This window comes from Heterodontus francisci, chromosome 23 (genome assembly GCF_036365525.1).
Source record: "Heterodontus francisci isolate sHetFra1 chromosome 23, sHetFra1.hap1, whole genome shotgun sequence".
In the NCBI taxonomy this organism is placed as follows: Eukaryota; Metazoa; Chordata; class Chondrichthyes; order Heterodontiformes; family Heterodontidae; genus Heterodontus; species Heterodontus francisci.
The window spans coordinates 842,429-856,826 of NC_090393.1; the positions used below are offsets into that span (position 1 = coordinate 842,429).

General features: G+C 43.6%; 1 protein-coding gene across 1 annotated transcript in view; it reads left to right on the forward strand.

The window, feature by feature from the left end:
- The first annotated feature begins 4,610 nt into the window (after positions 1–4,610).
- Positions 4,611–14,398, forward strand: part of LOC137383041 (scavenger receptor class B member 1-like) — a 305,179-nt gene continuing 295,391 nt past the window's right edge. Inside the window, 1 exon segment of the mRNA XM_068055640.1 lies at positions 4,611–4,828. Coding sequence (XP_067911741.1) covers positions 4,611–4,828 — 218 coding nt within the window.

A 14,398-nucleotide genomic window follows, 5' to 3' on the forward strand; every position in this document is an offset into this window, starting at 1 on the left:
TGTTTGTCCATAGATCTCTGAAGGCAGAAGGGCAGGTTAATAGGGTGGTGAAAAAGGCATATGGGACACTTGCCTTTATCAATCGAGGCACAGATTACAAAAGCAGGGAGGTCATGTTGGAGTTCTACAGAACTTTGGTAAGGTCACAGCTGGAGTACTGTGTGCAATTCTGGTCACCACATTATAGGAAGGATGTGATTGCATTGGAGGGGGTGCAGAGGCGATTCACCAGGATGTTGCCTGGGATGGAACATTTAAGCTATGAAGAGAGGTTGGATAGGCTTGGGTTGTTTTCACTGCAGCAGAGAAGACTGAGGGGTGACCTGATCGAGGTGTACAAGATTATGAGGGGCATGGACAGGGTGGATAGGGAGCAGCTGTTCCCCTTAGTTGAAGGGTCAGTTACGAGGGGTCACAAGTTTAAGGTGAGGGGCGGGAGGTTTAAGGGGGACTTGAGGAAGAACTTTTTTACCCAGAGGGTGGTGACGGTCTGGAATGCACTGCCTGCGAGGGTGGTAGAGGCAGGTTGCCTCACATCCTTTAAAAAGTACCTGGATGAGCACTTGGCATGTCATAACATTCAAGGCTATGGGCCAAGTGCTGGCAAATGGGATTAGGTAGACAGGTCAGGTGTTTTAATGCATTGGTGCAGACTGGATGGGCCGAAGGGCCTGTTCTGCACTGTATTATTCTGTATGTATTTAATTGGCCCGCCATTTCTATGTTCCCCATTATAAATTCCCCCATTTCTGACTGTAAGGGACCCACATTTGTCTTCACTAATCTTTTTCTCTTCACATATCTATAGAAGCTTTTGCAGTCAGTTTTTATGTTGTCTGCAAGCTTACTCTCATACTCTATTTTCCCCTTTTTAATCAGTCCCTTTGTCCTCCTTTGCTGAATTCTAAACTGCTCCCAATCCTCAGGTTTGCTACTTGTTCTGGCCATTTTATATTTCTCCTCCTTGGATCTAATACTATCCCTAATTTCTTTTGTAAGCCATGGTTGAGCCACCCTTCCTGTTTTATTTTTGCGCCAGACAGGAATGAACAATTGTTGTAATTCATCCATGCACTCTTTAAATGCTAGCCATTGCCTATCCACTGTCAACCCTTTCAGTAACATTCCCCAATCTATCATAGCCAACTCACGCCTCATATCTTCATAGTTTCCTTTATTTAGATTCAGGACCCTAGTTTCGGAATCAACTCTTTCACTCTCCATCTTAATGAAGAATTCTATCATGTTATGGTTGCTCCTCCCCAAGGAACCCCACACAAGAAGATTGTTAACTAATCCTTTCTCATTACACAATACCCAGTCCAGGATGGCCTGTTCTCTAGTTGGTTCCTCAACGTATTGGTCCAGAAAACCATCCCGTATACACTCCAAGAATTCCTCCTCTACGGTATTGTGACTTATTTGATTTGCCCAATCTATATGCAGAGTAAAGTCACCCATAATTACAGATGTTCCTTTATCGCATGCATCTCTAATTTCCTGTTTAATGTCATTCCCAATATCACCACTACAGGTTGGGGGTCTATATACAACCCCCACTAATCTATTTTGCCCCTTAGTGTTTCTCAGCTCTACCCATACAGATTCCACATCATCAGAGCTAATATCTTTCCTCACTATTGCATTAATTTCCTCTTTAACCAGTAATGCAACTCCACCGCCTTTTACTTTTTGTCTGTCCTTCCTAAATACTGAATACCCCTGGATGTTCATTTCCCATCCCTGGTCACCTTGCAGCCATGTCTCTGTAATCCCGACTATATCATACCTGTTGACATCTATTTGCGCGATTAATTCATCCACTTTATTGCGAATGCTCCGTGCATTAAGGCACAAAGCCTTAAGGCTTGTCTTTTTAACATTACTTGTCCTCTTCCCACTATTTTTCACTGTGGTCCTGTTTGATTCTGACCCTTGATTTCTCTGCCTATCACTTTCTCATTCCCCTTACTGTCTTTTGTTCTTGTCTTTGATCCCCCCTCCTCTGACTCCTTGCAAAGGTTCCCATCCCCCTGCCATTTTAGTTTAAACCCTCCCCAACCACTCGAGCAAATACTTCCCCAAGGACATCAGTCCCGGTCCTGCCCAGGTGTAACCTGTCCAATTTGTACTGGTCCCACCTCCCCAGAACCGGTCCCAATGTCCCAGGAATCTAAACCCTCCCCCTCACACCATCTCTTCAGCCACATATTCATCCGATATATCCTGCTATTTCTACTCTGACTAGCACGTGGCACTGGTAGTAATCCTGAGATCACTACCTTTGAGGTCCTACTTTTCAACTTACTTCCTAACTCCCTATATTCTGCTTTTAGGACCTCATCCTTATTTTTTACCGATGTGGTTTGTACCAATGTGTACCCCGACCATTGGCTGTTCACCCTCCCCCTTCAGAATGTCCTGTAACCGCTCTGAGACATCCTTGACCCAAGCACCAGGGAGGCAACATACCATCCTGGAGTCTCTTTTGCGGCCACAGAAACGCCTATCTATTCCCCTTACAATTGAATCCCCTATAATTATTGCATTCTCACACTTTTTACTCCTCCCCTGTGCAGCAGAGCCAACCAGAGCAACGAATTGGGTTGTTGCTGCTTTCCCCTGAGAGGCCATTCCCCCCAACAGTATCCAAAGCAGTATATCTCTTTTGCAGGAAATAGCCATAGGAGATTCCTGAACTGCCTGCCTAGTCCTCTTGCTCTGCCTGGTGGTCACCCATTCCCCTCCTGCCTGTGGGGTCTGAGCCTGCGGTGTGACCACCTCTCTATACGTGCTATCCACGATACTCTCCACCTCGTGGATTCTCCACAGTGTCCCCAGCCGCCACTCCAGCTCCGAAACCCGGGCTTCCAGGAGCTGCAGCTGGAGAAATTTCCTGCACACATGCTGGTCTTGGGCACCCGAATTGTTCCCAGCTTCCGACGGAGCACGAGGAGCACAGCACGGCTTTGGCTGATTCTGCAGAATTTGAGAAATGTGTAATTAATAAGATTAGAGAAGAATTTAAGATTGGGAGTCAGGCATTTGGGGCTTTTAAATTTATTAGTTTAGATATTCAGCAGAGTAGGTTTGGAATAACTTTCAATCACAATCCTATTTAGAGAGTGTTATTCACATCTTGGTTAAATGTGACAGGTCTTCACAGAAGGATGATGTTATATCTAGAGAAGACACAGCTTGGGAAGCTAAGAAAATAAAAAGGGTTGTTAAAAATACTTTGGCTGCTGAAACACTGGCTGTTGTGGAGGCAATGCATATGGGACTCTATTTGTCAGATATTTTAAGTGAAATTCCGTATAATGGATGTCCTGAAGATAGTATGCCCATTGAGTGTCATGTAGATAATTGTTCATTGTGAGATAGTGTACACTCCATGAAAAGTGTGAGTGAGGTTACAAGTTCACCTTGCTGGCTTGAAACAAATGCTGGACAGAAAGGAAATCTCTAAAATTAAATGGGTGGATCCAAATCACCAACTGTCTGATTGTTTTACAAAAGGAAATGCATGTATGAAAAAATTGTTAGGGGTCCTAGAGGAAAGCATCTCACAATGTAATGCTTTGTACAGAATATGGAGGTTTTTGATTTAATTTGTTTTGAAAATTTTGTTTATGCATATAAACTCCAATTTTTATTTAAAGAGAGAGAAAAGAATCTGTTAATTGTAATGAATTGTGTTGAAAAGAATGCAGGTGGTGGGCAATAACTGGGGATTCACTTGAGCCCTTGTAACTAGACATTGACCAAAACTGTGGTTGTATGCTTGCAATGTGTAACTTTGTAAATAAATATAAAAGTTTATAAAGATTGGCTCCAGCTCTGTGCTTCACCAACTAGCTTTCTGGAATAGAACAGAGTCTACAGTGAAGGGGTGAATTGGATCAGGAGGAGTTTGGTGATATTAGCCCCCAGCTGGGGCACTTTCTGACTTAATTCTCTGGCAGCTGGTGAGACGTTTTAAAATTCTTTCATGGGATGTGGGCACCACTGGCAAAGCCAGCATTAGTTGCCCATCCCTAATTGCCCTTGACAACTGAGTGGCTTGCTAACCCATTTCAGAGGGCAGCTAAGAGTCACCCACATTGCTGTGGTTCTGGAGTCAGACCAGGTAAGGACGGCAGATTTCCTTCCCCAACGGACATCAGTGAACCAGATGGGTTTTTATGACAATTGTTGATAGTTTCCTGTCACCATTACTGAAACTAGCTTTCAATTCCAGATTTGTATTAATTAATTGAATTTAAATTCCACCAGCTGCCGAGGTGGGATTTGAACCTGTGTCCCCAGAGCATTAGCCTGGGCCTCTGGATTACTAGTTCAGTGACATTACCACTTTGCCACCGTCTCCCTAGTGACCTTGCCCTTCCTGGCTATCCTCCTTCTTCTTCCTCCTCCTGCTCCTCATCTTCTTCTCCCCTCCTCGTCCTCTTCCTCCTTCTCCTCTATTTCCTCCTCCACTTCCAGCCACATTGCAGGACAAATTATGAAGCAGGTTAGTCAGACGGTTGAAGGAAAGGCAGATAAAGGGAAAGGGAACAGGGTTGGAACATGGGATTGGGACACTGCTCATATGGAGGGTAAATAGCCGAATGGCCTGCTTCCAGATAGTAATTTGGATGTTAATCTGTGATTGTTTCTGGATCTAGAATGTTCAGATTGACCCCAGCAATGGGTTTGCTTATACGGTTTGGCAAGATGTACCTGTTCCATTCTACATGTCCGTCTATTTCTTCCATATCGTGAACCCAGCAGCAATTCTCCGTGGAGAGAAACCTGTTGTTGCACAACGAGGACCATATGTTTACAGGTACTTTCTGTTATTTAGGAAATATTGCTGTTATTTCAAAACTAAATGTTATTTCCCAAGAATTGTAGATATTTGTACTCATTACGATAGGGTTTGGGAGCATAGAAAACAAAAACAAAATATAGAAAGTTATGATCTGGGCAGTTTTCCGGTGATATGATAGAAAGGGCAGTTACATGCTTTGCATTCTGCAAGATAACATGGATTACAACCTGGAGGGGACGACTGCACAGTGTTCAGTTCTTTTCACTGCTCTTCTGATAATGAAGCAGTCTGTGCCCACAAGCATCAAGATCTACCTCACATGGACTGCAGCGGTTCAAGAAGGCATCTCACCACCACCTTCTCAAGGGCAATTAGGGACGGGCAATAAATGCTGGCCTGGCCAGTGATGCCCACATCCTAAGAACTAACAATAAAAAAAACTGGAGTTTCGCCAACGTGTCACCTAGGGTACTGAGTGAAGCTTGTTATACAGCTGGTTATTGTAGTCTGGTGGCTCATTTATTAACATTCCCAGGCCAACTGGTGAATTTACAAACCATAGGGTCATATAGTCATTTGTTGTACAGAAGGAGACCTTTCGATCCATCGAGTCTATGCTGGCTCTCGGCAGTGCAACCCAGTCAGTCCCATTGCCCTGCTCTATCCCTGTAGTCCTGCAAGTTTATTTCCCTAAAGTACCCATCCAATTTCTTTCCATTGATTGTCTCCACTTCCACCACCCTCATACCAATGCGTTCCAGGTCATTCCCTCTCGCTGCGTAAAAAAGTTCTTCCTCACATTCCTCACTGCATCTCTTGCCCAAAACCTTCAATCTGTGTCCCCTAGTCCTTGTACCATCAGCTAATGCAAACATCTTTTCTTTGTCTACTTATCTAAACCTGTCTTAATCATGCAAGTCTCCCCTCAATCTAAAGCCTGGCTCGGGTATAAAATTAAAACCTGACCCGGCCCGACTCAACAACAGCCAACCCGGGCCTGAGTTTTTAAATTGTTTTTAATGCCCAACCCGACCTGAAAATAACAAACATATTTTTGAAACAGAAAAAGATCATAGACTAAAACAAAAACAATATGAAACAAAACAGACAAAATAGGGTGGCGCAGTGGTTAGCACCGCAGCCTCACAGCTCCAGGGACCCGGGTTCGATTCTGGGTACTGCCTGTGTGGAGTTTGCAAGTTCTCCCTGTGTCTGCGTGGGTTTCCTCCGGGTGCTCCGGTTTCCTCCCACATGCCAAAGACTTGCAGGTTGATAGGTTAATTGGCCATTATAAATTGCCCCTAGTATAGGTAGGTGGTAGGGAAATATATAGGGACAGGTGGGGATGTGATAGAAATATGGGATTAGTGTAGGATTAGTATAAATGGGTGGTTGATGGTCGGCACGGACTCGGTGGGCTGAAGGGCCTGTTTCAGTGCTGTATCTCTAAACTAAACTAAACTAAACAGTACAGTCCAGCCCGATCTAACCTGAGCCCAAATGCTGGACGCCGAATAAAGACCCGACCCGACCTGAACCGAACCCGACACGTAGTCGGGTTTGGTCGTGTTCAGGTTGGGTAGCCAGGCTTTACCTCAATCTCCTTTGCTCCAAGGAGAACAACAGCAGCTTCTCCAACCAAACCCTGTAGCTAAAATCCCTCATCTCTGGAACCATTCTGGTTAATCTTCTCTGCACCCTCTCAAGGACCCTCATATCCTTCATAAAATGTGGTTCCAGAATTGGACACAATACTCTAGTTGGGACCTAACCAGAGCTTTATAAAAGGTTCAGCATAACCTCCCTAATTTTGTACTCAATGCCTCTATTCATAAAGCCCTAGATGCCACATGCTTTGCTAACCACTCTCTCAAAATGTTATGTAATCTTCTAAGATCTATGCACATGCATCCCAGGCCCCTTTAGAACTGTGTCATTATGTCTATAATACCTCTCCAAATCCCTTCTGCCAAAATGCATCACCTGACACTTCTCTGTATTAAATTTCATTTGCCACTTGTCTGCCCATTCTGCTCACCTATCTGTGTCCTGTTGCAGTCAATTGGTATCATCCTCACTGTTTGCTACACCTCCAGGTTTGGTGTCATCGGCAAATTTTGAAATCCCACTCTGTATTCCAAGATCCAAGTCATTTATATATCTCAAAAAAGCAGTGGTCCCAGCACTGACCCTTGGGGAACACCATTGTCTACCATCCTCCAGTCTGAAAAACAACCATTTACCACAACTCACTGTTTTCTGCCCTAAGTCAACTTCTTATCCAGGCGATCACAGACCCTCCTATTCAATGAGCTTCAATTTTGTTAACCAGCCTTTTATGTGGTACTTTGTCAAACGCTTTCTTAAAATCCATAAAGACAACATCCACCCCATTCCTTTCATCAACCTTCTCTGTTACTTCATCAAAAAATTTAATTAGATTAGTCAAATATGATCTGCCTTTTACAAATCTGTGCTGGCAATCCTTAATTAACTCAAACCTCTCAAAGTGCCTGTTGATTTTTTTTCCCCTGATTATTGTTTCTGAGATCTTACCCACCACTAATGTTAAACTGACTGGCCTGCAGTGATTAGGGCTGTTCTTAGACCCTTTCTTGACTAAAGATGTCACATTTGCCACTCTCCAATCCTCTGCCATCTCCCCCGTAGCTACAGAAGATTGGAAGATTATGGCAAGCCCTTCCACTATCTCCATCCGTACTTCCTTCAGCCACCTGGGATGCAAACCATCGACCAGGTGAATAATCCATTCTTCGCCTAGCTAGCTTTTCCAGAACATCCTGCCTCTCAATTTTCACCTCGTCCATTACTCCTATCATCTCCACTTCAACCAATATTTTGTCAGATTCCTCGTCCTTAATAAACACTGATACAAAGTACTCATTAAGCATTCTAGCCTTGCCCTGCGCTTTTAAACATCTATCACTCTCTTTGCTCTTAATAGGACCCACCCTGCCTTTTATTCCCCACTTACTTTCTTTTATTCTTTCATGGCATGTGGGTGTCACTGGCAAGGCCAGCATTTGTTGCCCATCCCTAATTGCCCTTGAATTGAGTGGCTTGCTAGGCTATTTCAGAGGGCATTTCAGAGTCAATCACATTGCTGTGGGTCTGGAGTCACATGTAGGCCAGACCAGGTAAGGACGGCAGATTTTCCTCCCTAAAGGACATCAGTGAACCAGTTGGGTTTTTATGACAATCGATGATAGTTTCATGGCCATCATTACTGAGACCTGCTTTCAATTCCAGATTTTTAAATTAATTAATTGAATTTATTAATTAATTGCATTTCAATTGTACCAGCTGCCATTGTGGGATTTGAACCTGAGTCCCCAGGGCATTAACCTGGGCCTCTGGATTACTAGCTCAGTGACATTACCACTATGCCACCATCTCCCCCTGCCAGTCAAAGATTTTTGGGTTCCATTTTATGTTGACTGCCATTGTATTCCCATATTCTCTCTTTGCCAGCCATACCAGTAAGACTACGGTCAACACCAGGGATGTTCATGAGAAAATGAAGGGGGAGGCTGAAGCTTTTTTTCATATAAAGGTTTATTCATAGAATCTTACAGTATAGAAGGAGGCCATTCAGTCCATCCTTACTGTCATGGCTGTATCCAATTATTTCTGCTGTTTCCTCATAGCCCTGATTTTTTTTTTCCTTTTCTATTATTTATCTAATTCCCTTTTGAAAGTTCCTATTGAATCTGCTTCCACCATCCTTTCAGACAGCATATTCCAGATCGCAGCAACTCGCTGCATAGAAATATTTCTCCTCATCTCCCCCTTTTCTTTTGACAATTATGTTAAAAGTGTCCTCTGTTTTATTGACTCTCCTGTCACTGGAAAGACTTTCTTCCGCGTGGTGCCCAGGATTGAACACAATAACCAATGGGAGCTGAACCAGTGATTTAAAATGCTTGGCATAACTTCCTTGCTTTTATACTCTGTGGCTCTATTTATAAAGCCAAGGATCCCACATGCTTTTCAAACACTTTCTCAACTTGTTCTGCCACCTCCAATTTTGTGTGTGTATATCCCCAGATCTCTCTGTTCCTGCATCCCTTTAAAATTGTACCCTTTAGTTTCGATAATAAAAGCAAAATACTGCGGATGCTGAAAATCTGAAATAAAAACAAGAAATGCTGGAAATACTCAGCAGGACTGGCAGCATCTGTGGAGAGAGAAGCAGAGTTAACGTTTCAGGTCAGTGACCCTTCTTCAGAACTGACAAATATTAGAAATGTAAAAGGTTATAAGCAAGTAAAGTGGGGGTGGGGCAAGAGATAACAAAGGAGAAGGTGTAGATAGGACAAGGTCACAGAATAGCTGACCAGAAGGTCATGGAGCAAAGGCAAACAATATGTTAATGGTGTGTTGAAAGACAAAGCATTAGTACAGATAGGGTGTTAATGGACTGAAAATTGAACAGCCACAAGTACAAACATGAAAAAAAACAGTGGGTAAGCAAACTGAACAAACTAAGATGAAATAAAATAAAATAAACACACAAAAAAAGAAAAAAATAACTAAAAATAAAAGTAAAATGGGGGGCCAGCAGGACTGGCAGCATCTGTGGAGAGAGAAGCAGAGTTAAGATTTCAGGTCAGTGACCTTTCATCAGAACTGGCAAAGGTTAGAAATGTAAAAGATTATAAGCAAGTAAAGCAGGGGTGGGGCAAGAGATAACAAAAGGGAAGGTTTTGACAGGACAGAGGGTCACAGAGGATAACTGACCAGGTCATGGAGCAAAGGCAGTTAGTTTAGCCTGGTCAGTTAATAAGTTGTTCGTTTCATTACTTCTTGTCAAATTATGATATTTGTGTTAAAAACATACTGATGTTAAGAAGAAACAAATTTATTTTTACGTGTAAGTTACTCTGGAAATATTGGTTATATATGTTTTAGTTGTGATTGCAGTAACAACAAGCACGTAACCCGACCTGTAAAATTTCAGGTATTGTTATTGTATTCTGGGAAACTATGTTCAGGTATATTTTACATTTACTGTATACATTTTTTTTAAGTTGGGAGGGAGTGTAGTATATTGTAATAACTGAGCATTTTGTTATACTGCCCTCTCTGCTGCCCTCTCTAGGTGGTGTAAATAAAGTTTGTTCAATAATGCCTGCTTTCTGGGAGTCCACATGTTGGGCTGAAACTTATAGTCCCGCCTCCGAGATTGGCGGCAGGTGAAAGCAATGGCGGTCTGCCGCGCGGGCTGCATGTCGCACAGCTGCCGCGATATTCAGCACAGTGGCTCATTTAAATAGCCAGGGCGGACCGCCCACCCTGAAGACGGGCAAAGGCGTCAGCTGGCTTTGCGAAGGCGCTGACACCATTTTTAAAGGGCTTCGACCCCTACATTTCAATTTAAATATTTAAAGAAGAACTGATTTTTAAAAATGTAATAAATTTATCCTGCCCCTCTCCCAGCCCCCGCAATAACCATAGAATTAATTACTTGCCCTCTCCCCGCCCAGAACACTTACCTTGTCCACCTGATCTTCCCCCTCCCCCCCGCAAAGTACATAAACTTTGCACGATATCCCTTTCCACCATCCCCTGCACCAATGATATTAGTTTGACCCTGCTCTCCCCACCCCGCACTGAAAAACTAACCTGCTGCTCCCCACCAGTGTACCGCCTCGGTTCCCCAGACAGGGATCCGAAGGCATGGGAGTGCAGGCCACCAGCACGAATATCACAATGGGACAGACGGTGGGATCGTGAAGCTAATTAATTCATTTATTTAAATTTATTTAAATATTTAAATTGGGCTTCCATCGCTGAGTGACAGGGAGGCCGCCACAAGGTCTCGCCATCGCCGGCAATATCAGGCCAGACAATCCTGGCGTCAAGGCCCGTGGTGGCGGGCCTCTCCCAGAGGTATTTTCCCCACCCCCACCCCCCGCCTCCCACCAAGACCCCCGATGTCAGGGGATCTGTAAAATTCAGCCCGTTGTTTTAAACCATGAAATACACAACAGTGACGACCAGGCAGACTAGGAGGAACATGTGCCAGTGCAGAAAACTCCTGGGAATGTGATGCTCACAAATCTGCATTCAGCGTCAAGTACCAGTTAGGGTGATGACGACTTGGGGATGTGCAGTCAGAAACAAATGCACAGCACAGTGAGAGACTCAGCTGCACCGTTGTGGGGGGTGGGGTGCACCAGAGAGTGTAGAAGTGCAGTCTCTCAATGGGGGATCTACAGGCATGTCTGCAACTACAGAAGTTGACTGTCACATGATGTATTGTCTCCCTGATGCCAGTGTAAAGGATATTCCAGCAAGAGGAATGGAGCAGCCAGAGGTCGTGTTCCATGGTTGGAAACAATTACATTTGTAGGACAAGTGTTGAGGTTTTACAGGCAGAGTTTCAGGAGTGAGGAAAAAGATTAAAGAGCAGGATCACAAAGGTGGTAATCGTCTGATTACTCCTAGTGTTGTGTGCTAGTGAGTGCAGAAATAGGAAGATAGTGCAGATGAATGTGCAGCTGGAGTAGTGCAGAACGAAGAGCTTCGGATTCCTGGGCATTGGGACCAATTCTGGGCCAGGACGGATATGTTCAAGTAAGGCACGTTGTACCTGAACAGGGCTGGGACCAATGTCCTTGAGGGGAGGTTAGCTAGTGCCATGGGAGAGGTTTTAAACTAATTTGAAAGGGGGAGGGATACCAACACACAGCAACATAAAGGAGAAACAAGGTGCATAGAACTTAGAAGGGAAAAACGGCGAAAAATACTGTAAAAATGACAGAAATTAGGTGGAGGAAAATAACAAAGCCAGCAAGCATGATGTTGGAATGTGTGTTAATGCGAGGAGTGTTACAAATAAACTTGATGAGCTGCAGACACAAACTGTCTCATGGAGTTATTACTAGTGGCTATTAGACTGGGTAAACTTTATTTGCTAATGTGGAGGACGAATTCTTGGAATATATGCAAGATGGTTTTCTAGAGTAGTACATTGAAGAACAAATTAGGGAACAGGCTATTTTAGATCTAGTATTGTGCAATGAAAAAGGGCTAATTAATAATGTTGTAAAGGAGCCTTTAGGAAAGAGTGACCATAATATCATAGAATTTTACATGAAGTTTGAAAGTGATGTAGTTCAATCAGAAACTAGGGTCTTAAATCTAAGCAAAGGAAACTATGAAAGTATGAGGGGCAAATTGGCCATGGTGGATTGGGAAATTACATTAAAAGGTATGACAGTGGACAGGAAATGGCTAACATTTAAAGAACTAATACATAGATTACAACAAAAATACATTCCTTTAATGCATAAAAACCCAGAAAGTAAAGTGTTCCAACTGTGGCTAGCAAAAGAAATCAAGGATTGTATTAGACTAAAGGAAGAGGCGTATTAAGTTGCCAAAGAATGGTAAGCCTGAGGTTGGGAGCATTTCAGAACTCAACAAAAGAGGACCAAGAAAAACGGTTAAGAAAGGCAAAATAGAATATGAGAATAAACTAGTGAGAAACATAAAAATGGACTGTAAAAGCTTCTAAGGTATCTAAAAAGTAAAAGATTAGCAAAAACAAATGTGGGTCCATTATAAGTGGAGTCAGGAGAATTTATAATGGGGAATAAGGAAATGGCAGAGAAACTAAACAAATACTAAAAACCTCCCAGAAATAATGGAGAATCAAGGGACTAGTGTAAACAATGAACTGCAAGATATTAATATTAGTAAAAAAAATAGTACAGAGAAATTAATGGGGCTTAAAGTAGATAAATCCCCGAGACCTGATGATGTGCATTTCTGAGTGTAAAAAGAGGTGGCTGTTGAGATAGTAGATGCATTGGTGATCATCTTTCAAAATTCTGTAGACTCTGGAATGGTTCCTGCAGATTGGAAGGTAGCAAATGTAACCCCAGTATTTAAGAAAGGAGGGAGAGAGAAAACAGGGAACTACAGATCTGTTAGCCTAACATCAGTCATAAGGAAAATGCTAGAATCTATAATAAAGGATGTGATAACAGGACATAGGAACATACGAATTAGGAGCAGGAGTAGGCCACTCGGCCCCTCAAGCCTACTCTGCCATTCAATAAGTTCATGGCTGAACTGATTACTCAACATTTCCACCTACCCCCGATAACCTTCCACCCCCTTGCTTATCAAGAATCTATCTAGCTCCGCCTGAAAAATATTCAAAGACTCTGCTTCCCCCACCTTTTCAGGAAGAGAATTCCAAAAACTCACAGCCCTCTGAGAGAAAATATTCCTCCTCATCTCTGTCTTAAATGTGTGTCCCCTTATTTTTAAACAGTGACCTGAGTTCTAGATTCTCCCACAAGGGGAAACATCCTTTCCACATCCACCCTGTCAAGACACCTCAGGATCTTATATGTTTCAATCAAGTTGCCTCTTACTCTTCTAAATTCCAACGGATATAAGCCTAGCCTGTCCAATCTTTCCTCATAACACAGTCCGCCCATCCCAGATAGTGGTGTTCCGCAGGGATCAGTGCTGGGACCTTTGCTCTTTGTAGTATATATAAATGATTTGGAGGAAAATGTAACTGGTCTGATTAGTAAGTTTGCAGACGACACAAAGGTTGATGGAGTTGCAGATAGTGATGAGGATTGTCAGAGGATACAGCAGGATATAGATCGGTTGGAGACTTGGGCAGAGAAATGGCAGATGGAGTTTAATCCGGACAAATGTGAGGTAATGCATTTTGGAAGGTCTAATGCAGGTGGGAGGTATACAGTAAATGACAGAACCCTTAGGAGTATTGACAGGCAGAGAGATCTGGGCTTACAGGTCCACAGGTCACTGAAAGTGGCAACGCAGGTGGATAAAGGTAGTCAAGAAGGCATAGGGCATGCTTGCCTTCATCGGTCGGGGCATAGAGTATAAAAATTGGCAAGTAATGTTGCAGCTGTACAGAACCTTAGTTAGGCCACACTTAGAATTCTTTTGGGCCTCCTTATCTCGAGAGACAATGGATACGCGCCTGGAGGTGGTCAGTGGTTTGTGAAGCAGCGCCTGGAGTGGCTATAAAGGCCAATTCTGGAGTAACAGGCTCTTCCACAGGTGCTGCAGAGAAATTTGTTTGTTGGGGCTGTTGGACAGTTGGCTCTCCCCTTGCGCCTCTGTCTTTTTTCCTGCCAACTACTAAGTCTCTTCGACTCGCCACAATTTAGCCCTGTCTTTATGGCTGCCCGCCAGCTCTGGCGAATGCTGGCAACTGACTCCCACGACTTGTGATCAATGTCACACGATTTCATGTCGCGTTTGCAGACGTCTTTATAACGGAGACATGGACGGCCGGTGGGTCTGATACCAGTGGCGAGCTCGCTGTACAATGTGTCTTTGGGGATCCTGCCATCTTCCATGCGGCTCACATGGCCAAGCCATCTCAAGCGCCGCTGACTCAGTAGTGTGTATAAGCTGGGGATGTTGGCCGCTTCAAGGACTTCTGTGTTGGAGATATAGTCCTGCCACCTGATGCCAAGTATTCTCCGAAGGCAGCGAAGATGGAATGAATTGAGACGTCGCTCTTGGCTGGCATACGTTGTCCAGGCCTCGCTGCCGTAGAGC